Genomic DNA, 12,707 nt, shown 5'->3' with positions numbered 1-12,707 from the left:
TAGATTTCGTTACATTAAGTGTTAACTGTTAAATTACTTTTTTAAAACTTGATTAAAGCAGTTTTTTTTTTTTTTTTTAAAGCAAATGAGCTTTTCTTGAGATTAAGGAAAATATTTTGTTATATATATATATATGTGCTGTGTATATATAAATATGTGATAGTTAATAGTACTACATTGGATACGGTTTAAATCTGTAGACAACACAGCCATAACAAACATTAGTTTATTATTGAGATTCCTACATCTGAAAAGGCATGTCCTATGGTACAATTTGTGATACAAGTGCTAACTTTTAAAGATAACAATCTACCTCCAAGTGTGGTGCTTTTTCAAAGATTTACAAATATACTTTTTTAATCAAAATCATGAATTTCAATGCCTTACATGTATTTCCTTGCAAACAAGTTACAATGAACATAAAACTTTTTTTTTAATATGCATTGTTTTCGTTTTTTATAGTGCTTTAAAATATTGTTTTTTTCATTTAGGTTATTTTAATATTAATCCATTTTTTCCTATGATTCAACTTTCAGCAGTTTTGCTGGTTTAACTAACCCCTCCTCTGCTGCTTTCTTGTTAAAAGCCCATACTGACCAACTGAAAAACAAAAGAGAAGCATTTAAATAACTTTTATGTTTGATATAAAATGCTTACTGAACCCTCATCTGTTTGGAGTGGCATAGTAAAGAAAATTAGTTGCAACTTTTTTCTTTTTTCTCAAAACAACTTTTATTTCATCCATTCCCCAAATGATTAGTAGACATGGAAACCATCACACACATACACACAACACATAATGTGCAGCTTTGTGGTCATAAACCAACAGACAGAAAAAAAAATGCACACCAACTGGGGTAGCAATTGGCATTAGAAGCCTTGTCTATTTGTAAGCAGTAAGTTTTCAAAATATATATAATATATCAAAAATATATATATCTTATCTGCATGACCCTAAACTACTACATTGTGTATGCTTGCCTTTAGTTGCCAAACAGGTTCAGAATCAACCGCTGTACATGATAGGAACTACCTACAGGTGTTATTTTACAAAGTGGGGAGTGAGTTCAAAACAAACTTTAGAGTAACTTTAAAATTTCAGTCACATGATGCCATTAAACAACCTGATTGGTCAGCTGTGCTGCCAAATTTATTTACATGAACACTTTTAAAAGTAATCACACATTTGGTTAGGAAATAAAAATCTGTTTATGGATAGTAGTGGTACTTAGGAGAGCAAGCAAGAGTTCTTGTACAACCAATAAGATCGCAAATACTTGAGGATACCAAATTATTCAAATAATACATTGAAGGGATTTTCATAAACAAATATAGTTTCACAAATAATGTTAAAACTAGATACTAGATAAAGTGCGTTTACTAAAAATTGGCAAGTTTCAAGTTTTTATCAATTTGTGTTACAACTCTAAGGTAAAAAAAAATAAAATCTTCACTAACAATTGACAGACCACTGAAAGGTATTAAAACACCATTGAAGTGCCATTTCTTTTCATTTGATGAAAATTAATTTCATTAAGTCAATTAGGCTGTCTTCGGTATAATGAAACAGCTGTAGAAAATTTGCAATCCTGGAAACTAGCCATCAGTAATTACAGGAGATACGCTACATTTTGTGTTACAAAAATGAAGACTAAAAAACATACAAGCTAATAAAAGGTTTTGCACAGTGATAGAAAACTGAATATTTAAACGTTTTCATTATTATACATTTTTGAGACCACTCTTACAAAAGCCAACATCTATAACAAGAAACAGCAAAGTGCTTCAATAATCAAGCTAATTTGAATAACAGTTTTTATCAAGATTGTTTTTTCATTACAACTTAGCTCACTTATGACTTTCATATAAAAATATAGCTTTTAATATATACAATTAAAATCTAGTGATTTTTCACCTAATACGTTACTTTTGTCCATTTTCTCACTAATAAGATTCATTTGAGAAAAAAGAAAAAACCCAATTCTGTTAAGCTACAATTTTTGGACCTTAAAATGCTAAATGTATCAACTACTCTACCTATATATAGAATAAAAAAAGAATTATCTATTTTGTCTTGTATATTTTAAAATATTAGTTCATGTCTTCACTTATTTTTTAGATTTACAAGTTCCTACTTTAGAGAGACTAAAGCCGATTTTCATTTCACCACATTATGACAAAATGACTGATGTCTTCTTCGGAAATGAAAGACAAGAAAATAACTTTCTTTCATGAACTCTATCAATGTATTACAACAAAGAAACCATCTAAAATAAAGTAGGTTATAAAAATGCTTACTCAGATATCGTCTTGTAAAGAATGAAGAAAATGTTGCAAAATTTATGTTTATACATTGTCATAATTAAACACGTATTACTTCTTAAGGGATGGTAATTAATTCCTATTTCATCTTCATTTTAATATTACACAATGTTTAAATGATGGGTTATCCCTCTGATGTATTTTATATTCTAATAAGCTGTTAACCAGTGCTAAAAAAATTTAATTTTGAATCAATTAAAATGTACTTCCTATTAGCATCTTGCCATTTTAGGAACTTGCTCTGGAATTCCTCTCTTCCTAACAGTATGTACAGAAAACATCCTCCTTCCCCCCCCCCTTTTTTTTTCCAAATCCAAAGCTGCTTACAAAAGTGTTCTAGTGACCAGAATTAAAACTTTTGCCAAAAGATGACACTTTACAACAAAACAAGAAACGGGCAGAGCAAGTCTTGCATCTTTACACAATGTTATGAGAATACATTAGTAACAAGTTATATAAACTGTCTTTATGTACAACTTCTAGCTACTAACAGGTGTTCATTGAGTCTAGGCAAACTTAAAGATTACACGTATGATGGAACTGGTTAGTACCATTCAAAATAATGTAAATTCTTCCAATTTTCTGATTCACTCCAAAAAGATCATTTTATTTTACAACCTAAAACTTCAACAAAACAATATAGACATTTCACTAACAACAAACATGAAAGTTGAGCAACCATACATGTATCTTTAAAAAAGCTAAAGTAACATTTAAGTATTAATTCTAATTTTTTTCTTTTGTACAGTCTTAAGGTGTTCTTGAACACTGATTGCTAGATTTGTGCTTTATAGTATGGTTACTCAGTTTGTATAATAAAAAAAAAAAAAGGAAAATAAGCACCACATAGTTTCACCAAAAAGAGTTTGGGTGTGGAAATCAAATATTTCACTTTAGGAATGGACCTAAGTAATTGCATAAGAACACAGTAAGGTTATATTTTTCTATGTGTAAAGGCATTATTATCCTAAGTAATAAAATACAAAATAATGAGGTTCGTTACTTGCAACTATGACCTCAGTATCTCCTATAAGAACTCATGGCTACTGGGTACAATTCTGTAACTTTCCACTTTTCTATAAAACATATTGTCACTGGTTTATCTTGCATACATGCTAAAGACTGTAAAAGCTATATACACTATCATTACACAGTCAAATGAACATGAAAAACAAATGGCACCAAAATTTTATTCTAACCTGCAACCTAACCAAAGATGTACAATGGGTCTATTAAAAGTACAATAATGTCCAGGCAAGGTTGAAGTGAGCTGCCATTGAAACAGCAATAGTTTCTGTAGAACACCACACACAACAACATGGCACCAGGTGCAGTTTAAAACTGCTTTAGGTTTTAAACAAAAACAAACTATAAACAAGCAACAGTTACACCATTCTCCAGAGTTTATGAATACTTGTACTTAACAAGACAGGTTAGCCACAACTCTATATATAAACTAACATCACCTCAAGTTCTGTGGCCTTGATTTACATATTTCTGTTGCAACTATTGAGCAAAGAAGAAACATCATTTCAACACACTGACATTTTTAGGCATTCACATACATATATAGATATGGACATACCTAGTTATGATATTCATCATTATCATTTTTTAAGTACATGTAGGTATTGGTATATACACAGTTACTGGTATTTGTACACATGATTACCCATTGCAGCTCAGCCTAGTTGAAGGAACTTGAAATTTGAGAAACAGTACAACACTAAATGGTAATTTGATAATGAGCATCCAATTGTTACAAGTCACAGATAGTTGTTCACTTAGGACCAAAGAAAGTCTGTCCTGATGGCATGTTTCTCTGAGAGTTCATCTGGCTACCACGAGTATTAGTAGCATACAGTTGTTGTTGAAAATTGTGAAACTGCACTGCATAGTTTGGGTCAGCAGTTGTGGGGGCATACAGAGGAGAATGTTTATAATTCATTGAATGTCCTAAAGATGGTTGAAGGGGCTGGCTGACATCCGTCATTCCTGCAGGAGACATTTGAGTTTGTTTTCCAGGAAACATTCCTACACTTTGCCCTCCTCCCATGCCACCTATACTTATCAGCTGGTTGTTCATAGAACTACCTTGTAACCTCAGTGGTTGACCAAACATTGCAGGATCATGTCCTCCAGGACCACCTGGGCCAGGATACAGTTGACCACTATTCATGATTTGGTGGCCTCCTGGTGGTCCTCGCAACATTGCTCCTGTTCCCATGCCCATTGGCCGCTGAGCGCTGACCATCATCTGCCCTGGACCCGCAAGACCCATTGGTGGTCCCATGTTTGTGTTAATTGGTGTTGCTCCTGGGAAATACTGCAAATTATGTGTTGGTACCTTAGCATCAAGATTGGTTAATGGTGTAGCAAATCTCTGCAAGAACTCTAAACTGGGTGGTCGATTAGGTTCTGGAAGAGCTGAAGTGGGTCTTGCTGGTAAGTATTGAATAGTATTTGGGGCACTTGCTTTCACTTGTACATTTGTACTATTATAGGGAGCACCTGTTGGCCCTTGGGGTTTGGCCATCATTCCTGGGCCCATGGCTGCACCTGTAGGGCTCATCATTCTTTGCCCACACACAGGATGTCCTGGGAAAGGTTGTGATTGGCTGGGTCCACGGGGTACTGCACTGCCTATGTTCATAGTGGATTTTGGAGATACCATACTGTGAGTAATGGGTTGGTTTGTGGTAGCAGAAGAACTAGCAGTCTGTGCACCCAAGGCCTGTCCTTGAATCACAGATGAATGAGGATGGTGCATGGTAGAACTGTAAGTTGATGTTGTTACATTCTGAATGTTAAGTTGTTGTATGGACATAGTGGCATTAACATAGGTATTATTCACAGTCTGGGGACCACCACCCATGTTATGCGCCATCTGAGAACCCATAAACTGTTGCTGTCCTGAAGGTTCACCTGGTCCTCCCTGCTGGGTTAAAGACTGTTGGACCCCTTGAACTGACTGCATTGCAGTGTTAAAATTTACCACATGTGGCTGATTTAAGTTGTTTCCTAAATGACCACTTACATGCATACTGGACATATTCATAGTTGTAGTCATCATACTTTGCTGAGCTTGAGACATGGCTGAAGATACTGGCCCAGCTGAATCACTCATGGCAGCGATGGAGGCAATTGGATCAAAGTGTGTGAGCTTCTGAGATCCCAAGGCCTGATAAGAAGGCTGAGGTGGTCCTGGACCCATATGGCCTATTGTCCCATGCTGGGCAATATCTGAAGACAATTTACTTCCAGGAGAGATATCAAAAGGTGGAGTCATTTTCTGGAGGGACTGGAGATGAGAGTGGCTTTCATTCGACATCATTGGTTGAGCAGGACTTGCATACTGGTGTGGCTGCATAGCTTCAGCCCCAGAAGGTGGAAATTGAGAATGGATATGCATTCCATCTGGGCCTATTATTTGTGGCCCAGGGCCAGGGTATCGTGGTTGCATCATCTCCATGCCAGATGTAGGTCCTCTAAACCTGTTTATCATTTCTACACTGCTACTAGGACCAGAAAACCTCTGCATGCCTTCCATACCTGAACTGCCTGGCCTAACACCATTCCCAAAGCCAATTCCACCAGGAAATCGTTCCAAAGTCCCAGCACCAGCCATTCTAGCCATTCCTTCTAAGCTAGAGTTCTGAGGAACCGAGTACCGCTGCATACCAAGATCCATTCCTTGAGATGCAGGATTAATAAAACGAGGGTTGTTTTCAAGTCCAGCCATCTGGTTAGAAAAAGGATACCTAGAATGGTTATTTTCCACTCCAGGGGCCTGCGGTCTAATATAAGTCTGACCATTCATATTGTCAGGAGCATCACATATCGTTGTTACTGGCAGTGGGCCCTGAATTCCTTCAGGTCTAGAGAAAGCCTGAGATGAGGTCATTTGAGAGGTATCTGTGGGCAATCTACGGAAAGAGGAAGGAATAAATTCAAATGATATTATAACAAATTTTAAAATAATTTTAAATACAAGACTATAGTAAAAAAGAAACCTTCTAAAATATTAATTTTCAATATATCAAAATGGGCAAAATATTTATTTAATAAAACTAAGTTATATAAAAAAAGTAAATACTAAAGTGATACTTCTCCAAATATTAAATGATCTTTGAAAAACAACTGAAACTATCCATATCTTAATATTGTTGCATTAGAACAAGTCTTCCTTATTAACAATCACTGAAGTTTTTTTACACATTTGCTGCCTCATCATTTTTATTGGCTAAACATGACAAGTGAGAGTGCACAGTAGTTCACGTTAAGAATCATTCAACAGAATAGTTTTGTCCATTACTGTGAAATATTGCAGTATTTTTATAAAGTAAGATAGGTCCAAGTATTTTTAGAATGTTTTTGTGCTTTCCTTATCTACCTTCATGACTTTTTTTTTTAGTGTTACGTATACAATATTTAATACAGCCTTATTATTACCTCTACCACTGAAGGTGGACAGAGGTTATGTTTTCACCCCTGCACGTGTGTTTGACAGCAATATTTCTCAAAAACAGCCAACTGAATTAGCACACAAGTTGGTATACATTTGGACTATGACCCAAAGTAGAAGTGATTAATTTTTGGAGGGTCAAGGTCTCAGTAACATCACGAAAATCAAAAGAATCCCTATCTGTAAACATGGGAACTGATTTTTCACATTATTTTTGCTCTATAATTCAGTCAAAAATTATCTGTGTTCATTGATAACAACAGACATATGGACACATTTTCTACAGAGTGTCCCTCTAGTGTCTGTTTAAAGCATGACCCATCCTGCATTATATGTATTTATTTAAAAAGATAACACAGTTATGTTTATTTCAATGTCAAACAGAAAGAATGTAACATAATAGCATCTTCTTTCCTCAGATGGTATTTTTAAAAATTTCAGACATCTAGGCCAAAAACAAAGGTATCGCACATAAAAATTACATATAAAAAACATTAAATACAAAATAAACAAATTATTCAGCTTAGTAAAAAAAAAGGAACTTTCCAAAACAATAATTTGCAATATATCAGAATGGCCAAAATACTTATTTAATAAAACTACATTACATAAAAAGTAAATAGTAAAGTGATACTCCTCCAAATATTAGATGAACTTTTGAAAAAAAAATATCCATATCTTACTACTGTACAATGCAACCATTCATAATGAATGGAAAAGAAGTTTAAAGTAGTAATTATTTCAAATTACTCGAGTAAAGTCAGATTTATTTAGGGGTTACACTGGCTCTAAGAAGCCCTACATTTCTCAATTTCAAGTATTTTTTTAACGAATCACATACTACTAAGTGAAACTCAAGTAAATGGCCTTTGATTCACAAAATGTTTTGTAAAGAATTCAACATTGAAAATTAAAATACTTGGTCTAATTTTACACAAACAATATTTGATATAACATCAAAGTCTGCCCCTAAAAATCCTAATTTCAATTCCAGAACAAAGATTGCTGACCTTAAATATATATAGTAATATCGTGCTCTTTATCACAAACCTTGAAATTGACACAAGTTAAGCTTCTAGGCTGTCACTACATAATTTTATTTGTAGACTGCTTCTATAAAGACACATGGTTATCTTCCACATTTGTATTAGCTTATTTTTTTAAGTACATTTATAAAGAGCCATCACAACTTTTATAGGAACATAATTTTACTTGATAAATATAGTAAGAAATAGTAAAAAGTCCAAAATGCTATATGTTTTAATTAACACTCAAAAATGATATTAGATTCCTGACTAATGCTGGATTTGTTTTATGCTCATGCAAATCATGCAGGGACAGCTTCTCTCTGTTTTAAGCTGTTACTAAGTGTACACACAATAATATAAGTAATAAGTTACTACATACCCTTAAGAAATTCAGCTTACGTTATGCATTAACAATGAGTTGTGATAATAAGAAACATGAAAAAAATATGGGATGGCTACTAGACTACAAACGGGTTATCACAAAGCTTTTTTTAAAGCAAAGGAAAATATTTGTGAACCATACTATATCTATAAACATCACAATAACTTTTACATGAAGAACTGGTTTGTTGCTGACCAATGCTGAAAGGATCACGAAGACTGTTTCTATACATGAGAACATGGTTAACTTCGATGCTTTTATTAGCTTATTTTTAAGTACATTTATAAAGAAAGAATTATCATAACTTTTACATGAAGTAATGGTTTCTTGTTAACAAATGCTGGAAGGGTTGATGGTTACTAACCTTGGAGGAGACATAAGGTCAACTTCTAGACTAGTATTGGGCTGTTTCTGAATAGTAAGCTCCTGACCATCAAATGAATTAAGGTACAAGATTTGTTGTGGAGATGGAACTGGCATCAAGCTGGCTTCTTTCCCCAAATTTCCTGACTGTAGGGAAAGTTGTTGGTTCTGAATTGTCTTGTGAGACGATGCAACAGAGTTACAAGGATGATGACCACAGCTAGACGAAAACATGTCTTCTGCAAAATAAAAAGTTAAAAGTACTGTACCTAATAAAATTATAACTATATGTGGAATTTCAATCTTTAAACATCATGAATGACAATAATCATGATCTGCTACAGAAGTTTTATTTAGCAATAACCAAAGGTTTCGTGAGACTGTCTAATCTGTTGAACTTGAAAATATGCATAAACTTACAAATCACAATACTATAGAAAATGTGTTAATCTAAAACTGTATCTTCAAAAATTAACTTAAAAGTTATAACTTTAGTTAAGACTAAGCATTTGATATCGTTTTACAAAAATCCATTGAATAGTAGCTTTACATCACTTACATTGGTTTGCAAGCCTATTCAATTAAACAATATTTACTAAATACTGATTTTACCACTTGAGTAATGATAGTACCCAATAAATACCATATGAAACACAAGAATAACATGAGTGGCATTTGTTTTTGTGAACAAGAGATGAGAGACTATTGAAGATACATCCTTACATCTGTTTTTAATTTTTTTAAGCATTTTTGTGACCTTTTTTTTACCAATCAAGATTACACATACAGCTGCTAACCAAATGTGAGGGGTAACATTAAGGAATTAAAATTATTTTTTAAAAAACTTTTTGTTTCTCCTCTGGTTATCCAAAAATTCTGGTTGTCCTACCAAACTTGTATTTTCACAGTATCTACAGCATCAAACTTCTTCCTTACGTACACCACTGATATTAAACTCGCAAAGTGAAAAACAAGATATATATGCATCTGAGAGATTACTGCTCATATTCAAAGCTAGTTACAGTTCCACAAAGGTGGTCTTGTGTCATTTATAACAACAGAAATTTTAAGCTGATAGCTTACATTTCAAGTTTGTTCAATTCAAAGTACCCAATTGTTAAGCAGTAAAAAAAATTAAATCAGTCATTAATTTCTCATTAAAAACTAGTAATAAAAGAAAATTACAATATCTAATCATAGAAAAAAATAAGCCTCTTTTTACCTGTTGAAGGCTGTGTGAGGGGCGACATGGATGTACGGTTAGTTATCATTGTAGAGTTAATATCCTGTGGTGGTGGTTGTTGTGCAGGAGCTTTCCTGGATGAGTTTGTACATACAGGACTAAAGTTAGCTAGTACAGAAGCCACTGTACTTGTTGTTGTGTTAGCAATAGAAGAAGAGCTGGATGTCCGAATATTTCCACTTGCCTGAGTATTGCATGTAGAGGAGGAAGGTGGTGGCTTTGGAGAGTTCATGGGTGTAGAATGCATACTGTTTCCAACTCCACTACCAGGACTTGGATGAGGCATGCGGGAACCTGGGGGTGTGAGGTGAGAAAACTGTCGAGAAGCTTCGGCAGGAGATGTTACTGAAGGCATTCTTGGAGATGGCATAGACAAATTTGGAGAAGAGGAATGAGGGCTTGGCATGGCTCCTTGTGGGTTGGGATGATAAGGTGGAGGTGGCCCTTGCACCCTTGCACTTGGACTCATTCCAACATTTGGGTTTGGGCTATTAACTGCTGACTGAGTCTGGGGTCCAATAGGAGAGGGATGGGGCACTGAAGGCTTCTTCTGTTTTTCCTCAATGAACTGCTGCTGAAGTTTCTGCCACTCTAGCTGGGCTGCCATTGAGGATGGTGGAACATTCTGCTGAGAAGGATATTGAGGGCCCATCATGCTGGAAGGCACATGATACATCCCACCATCTGAAGGTGGGTGAGGATGATGGTCACCCATCATACACCCATGTGGACCAAACATCATCTCCATCCCGGCTTGTGGACACATCTCAGTACCAGGTATACAACCCTGTCCTCCCATTCCCCCAGGTATAATCATCCCCTGTGAATTAATCATAGGTTCTGAGGGTGGAGGGCCCTCACTGCCTTGCTGGTCTGGAAATAGCCATTGCTGCATTTTACGGATCATTGCTAATTGCTCTTCCCGGTGCTGGCGTTGCTGGGGTGTCAAATTTTCATCAGGAATTTTCACTCCTATACACACGTGTAAGAAAGGGATATTATTTTATTGTTAAAAATACACTTTCATATATTACCTTTTTCTAAATATAAACTGTTAAAAGATAAATCAAGTCTTAAGATCTTTGATTATTCTACACTTCTAGTATTTATGTTCCAGCAAAAATGTTATTACAGTTTAGTCTTGTAAAAATAAAATAAATTTCACCAGCATATATCACCTTTCCATAAACATATCTATGTACCAAATACAAGAATGAATTTTTTGTCTTTGTTTAGTAGTTTTTGATAACAGCTTACACAGAATATAAGTGTGTGCATGCTAATACAGTAGTGTGGCTCATCAGATGTAAGCCATGTTGCCAAAGACTCACATGTAAGCCCTATCCAGACTGGAGAGCAACATTCACGTACTGAGTGCATAGCTGTATCAAATTTCAAAATTTATATCAGAATAATAATTATGTATTTTGATACATTTTCACTCAGAAATATTTAGAATTGATATTTTCTCATTTTGCAAAATTTATGCAGTGTAATTCATGAACAAATATGTGAAAAAAAAAGTTCTTTCCTTTATGTGCAGCTCTAAAGAGTTTCCACATGTAAACAACACACTAATAAATGTTTAAAAGTATTTTTACTGTCCATCCTAAACGTACATTTGTATATGCTAAGCATATATGATACAGTGAGTGTATGATTATCCATATCTTGTTTCTCATATGATTTCCCTTCTCTGTTAGTGGTTTTATTACTATAGCCCTTTGTTCTTTTGTGATGTTACAGCACGTGCTCCAAACAATCACTAATAAAGCACAGCTTTAAAAATAGCTGTAGGCTACATTTAAAATGATTTGATTCAGCATATTATTAACTATTTACATCAATGTAGAGTAAATAAAGTGGTTTAAGCAGTAGTTTGTGGCTTCATGAGAAAGTCACTAACAAGAGTTCCTGTAGGAACAAAAAAATTAATATAATAGGAAGAAAAGAAGACTTTGAAACAAACCACAGATCTAGGGCTTTTTGATACTTTTTAATACATTCATTTCATTCCTGAAAATGTTTTGTGCTACATTATATCTATTTCAAATCTACAGAAAACTTTCTCTATGACATCAACTAAGATTAGTTAAGTTTAGTGAGTATGGAAGGCAACAGCAAATAATACAATGACTCAAATCCATGTTTGTTGATTATTATTGTTAAGTATATCATATTCAAACAATGCACATAGATTTATAAAAATTACTATTTATTGGAAAGAAACAACATTTAATGGATATCATTTGATCTCAGCCAAGAATACTATTGACAAAAATTATGATACCTAACCTAACAAAGGTAACGGTATTGCATTTGAAAGGTAAGTTTTTCAGTTTCTGCCATGTTTTTTTATGATTTATAGCTGAAAATGCCGACTACTACAATCAGCAAAATAAAGTATTATCAATAATAAATAATAAATTGAAATCCTAAGACAAAAGTAAATATTTGTTAATGTTTTTGAAAAAAAAAGTGTACAAAATATTGAAAATTTCACAACCTGAAAATTGACAGAAATACTAAATCAAATTAAATACATTTTTGAACCAAAACTAGACACTATTTGGTAAGTTTGTATATAATTTTATGTAATTTTTGGTCAAGTATTCAAGGAAGACATTATTGGAAATTAGTTATAACCATCTGGTCCAAAGAGTTAAGCTTCTAAATATATATATATATATCTAATTTATGGTGAAATCACAACTATTCAACAATGATACTATAGATAGATAATTGAATAAGTAGAGTTGTTTAAACATTTGTTTAATTGGTGGTAGTGTCCAGGGTCACTGATGAGGAGTGGAATTCTCCGACACTAGTCTGGCTCATAGACACACACCCCAATGAAAGAATAGACCATTCCTAACCTTTAACTTGTTAGTTAAACAAATGTTT

General features: G+C 34.0%; 1 protein-coding gene across 1 annotated transcript in view; it reads right to left on the bottom strand.

Annotated features, from left to right (window-relative positions):
* Window positions 1-212: 212 nt before the first annotated feature.
* LOC106469270 (protein BCL9 homolog) overlaps window positions 213-12,707 on the bottom strand; it is a 97,202-nt gene continuing 84,707 nt past the window's right edge. Inside the window, exons 12-14 of the mRNA XM_013929756.2 lie at window positions 9,783-10,775; window positions 8,562-8,799; window positions 213-6,248 (exon numbers count right to left, since the gene is read on the bottom strand). Coding sequence (XP_013785210.1) covers window positions 4,103-6,248; window positions 8,562-8,799; window positions 9,783-10,775 — 3,377 coding nt within the window. The 3' untranslated portion in view covers window positions 213-4,102. The remainder of the gene's footprint in view (window positions 6,249-8,561; window positions 8,800-9,782; window positions 10,776-12,707) is intronic.

Source organism: Limulus polyphemus, unplaced genomic scaffold (assembly GCF_000517525.1).
Source record: "Limulus polyphemus unplaced genomic scaffold, Limulus_polyphemus-2.1.2 Scaffold3387, whole genome shotgun sequence".
In the NCBI taxonomy this organism is placed as follows: Eukaryota; Metazoa; Arthropoda; class Merostomata; order Xiphosura; family Limulidae; genus Limulus; species Limulus polyphemus.
This window is presented reverse-complemented; position numbering and strand designations above follow the sequence as displayed.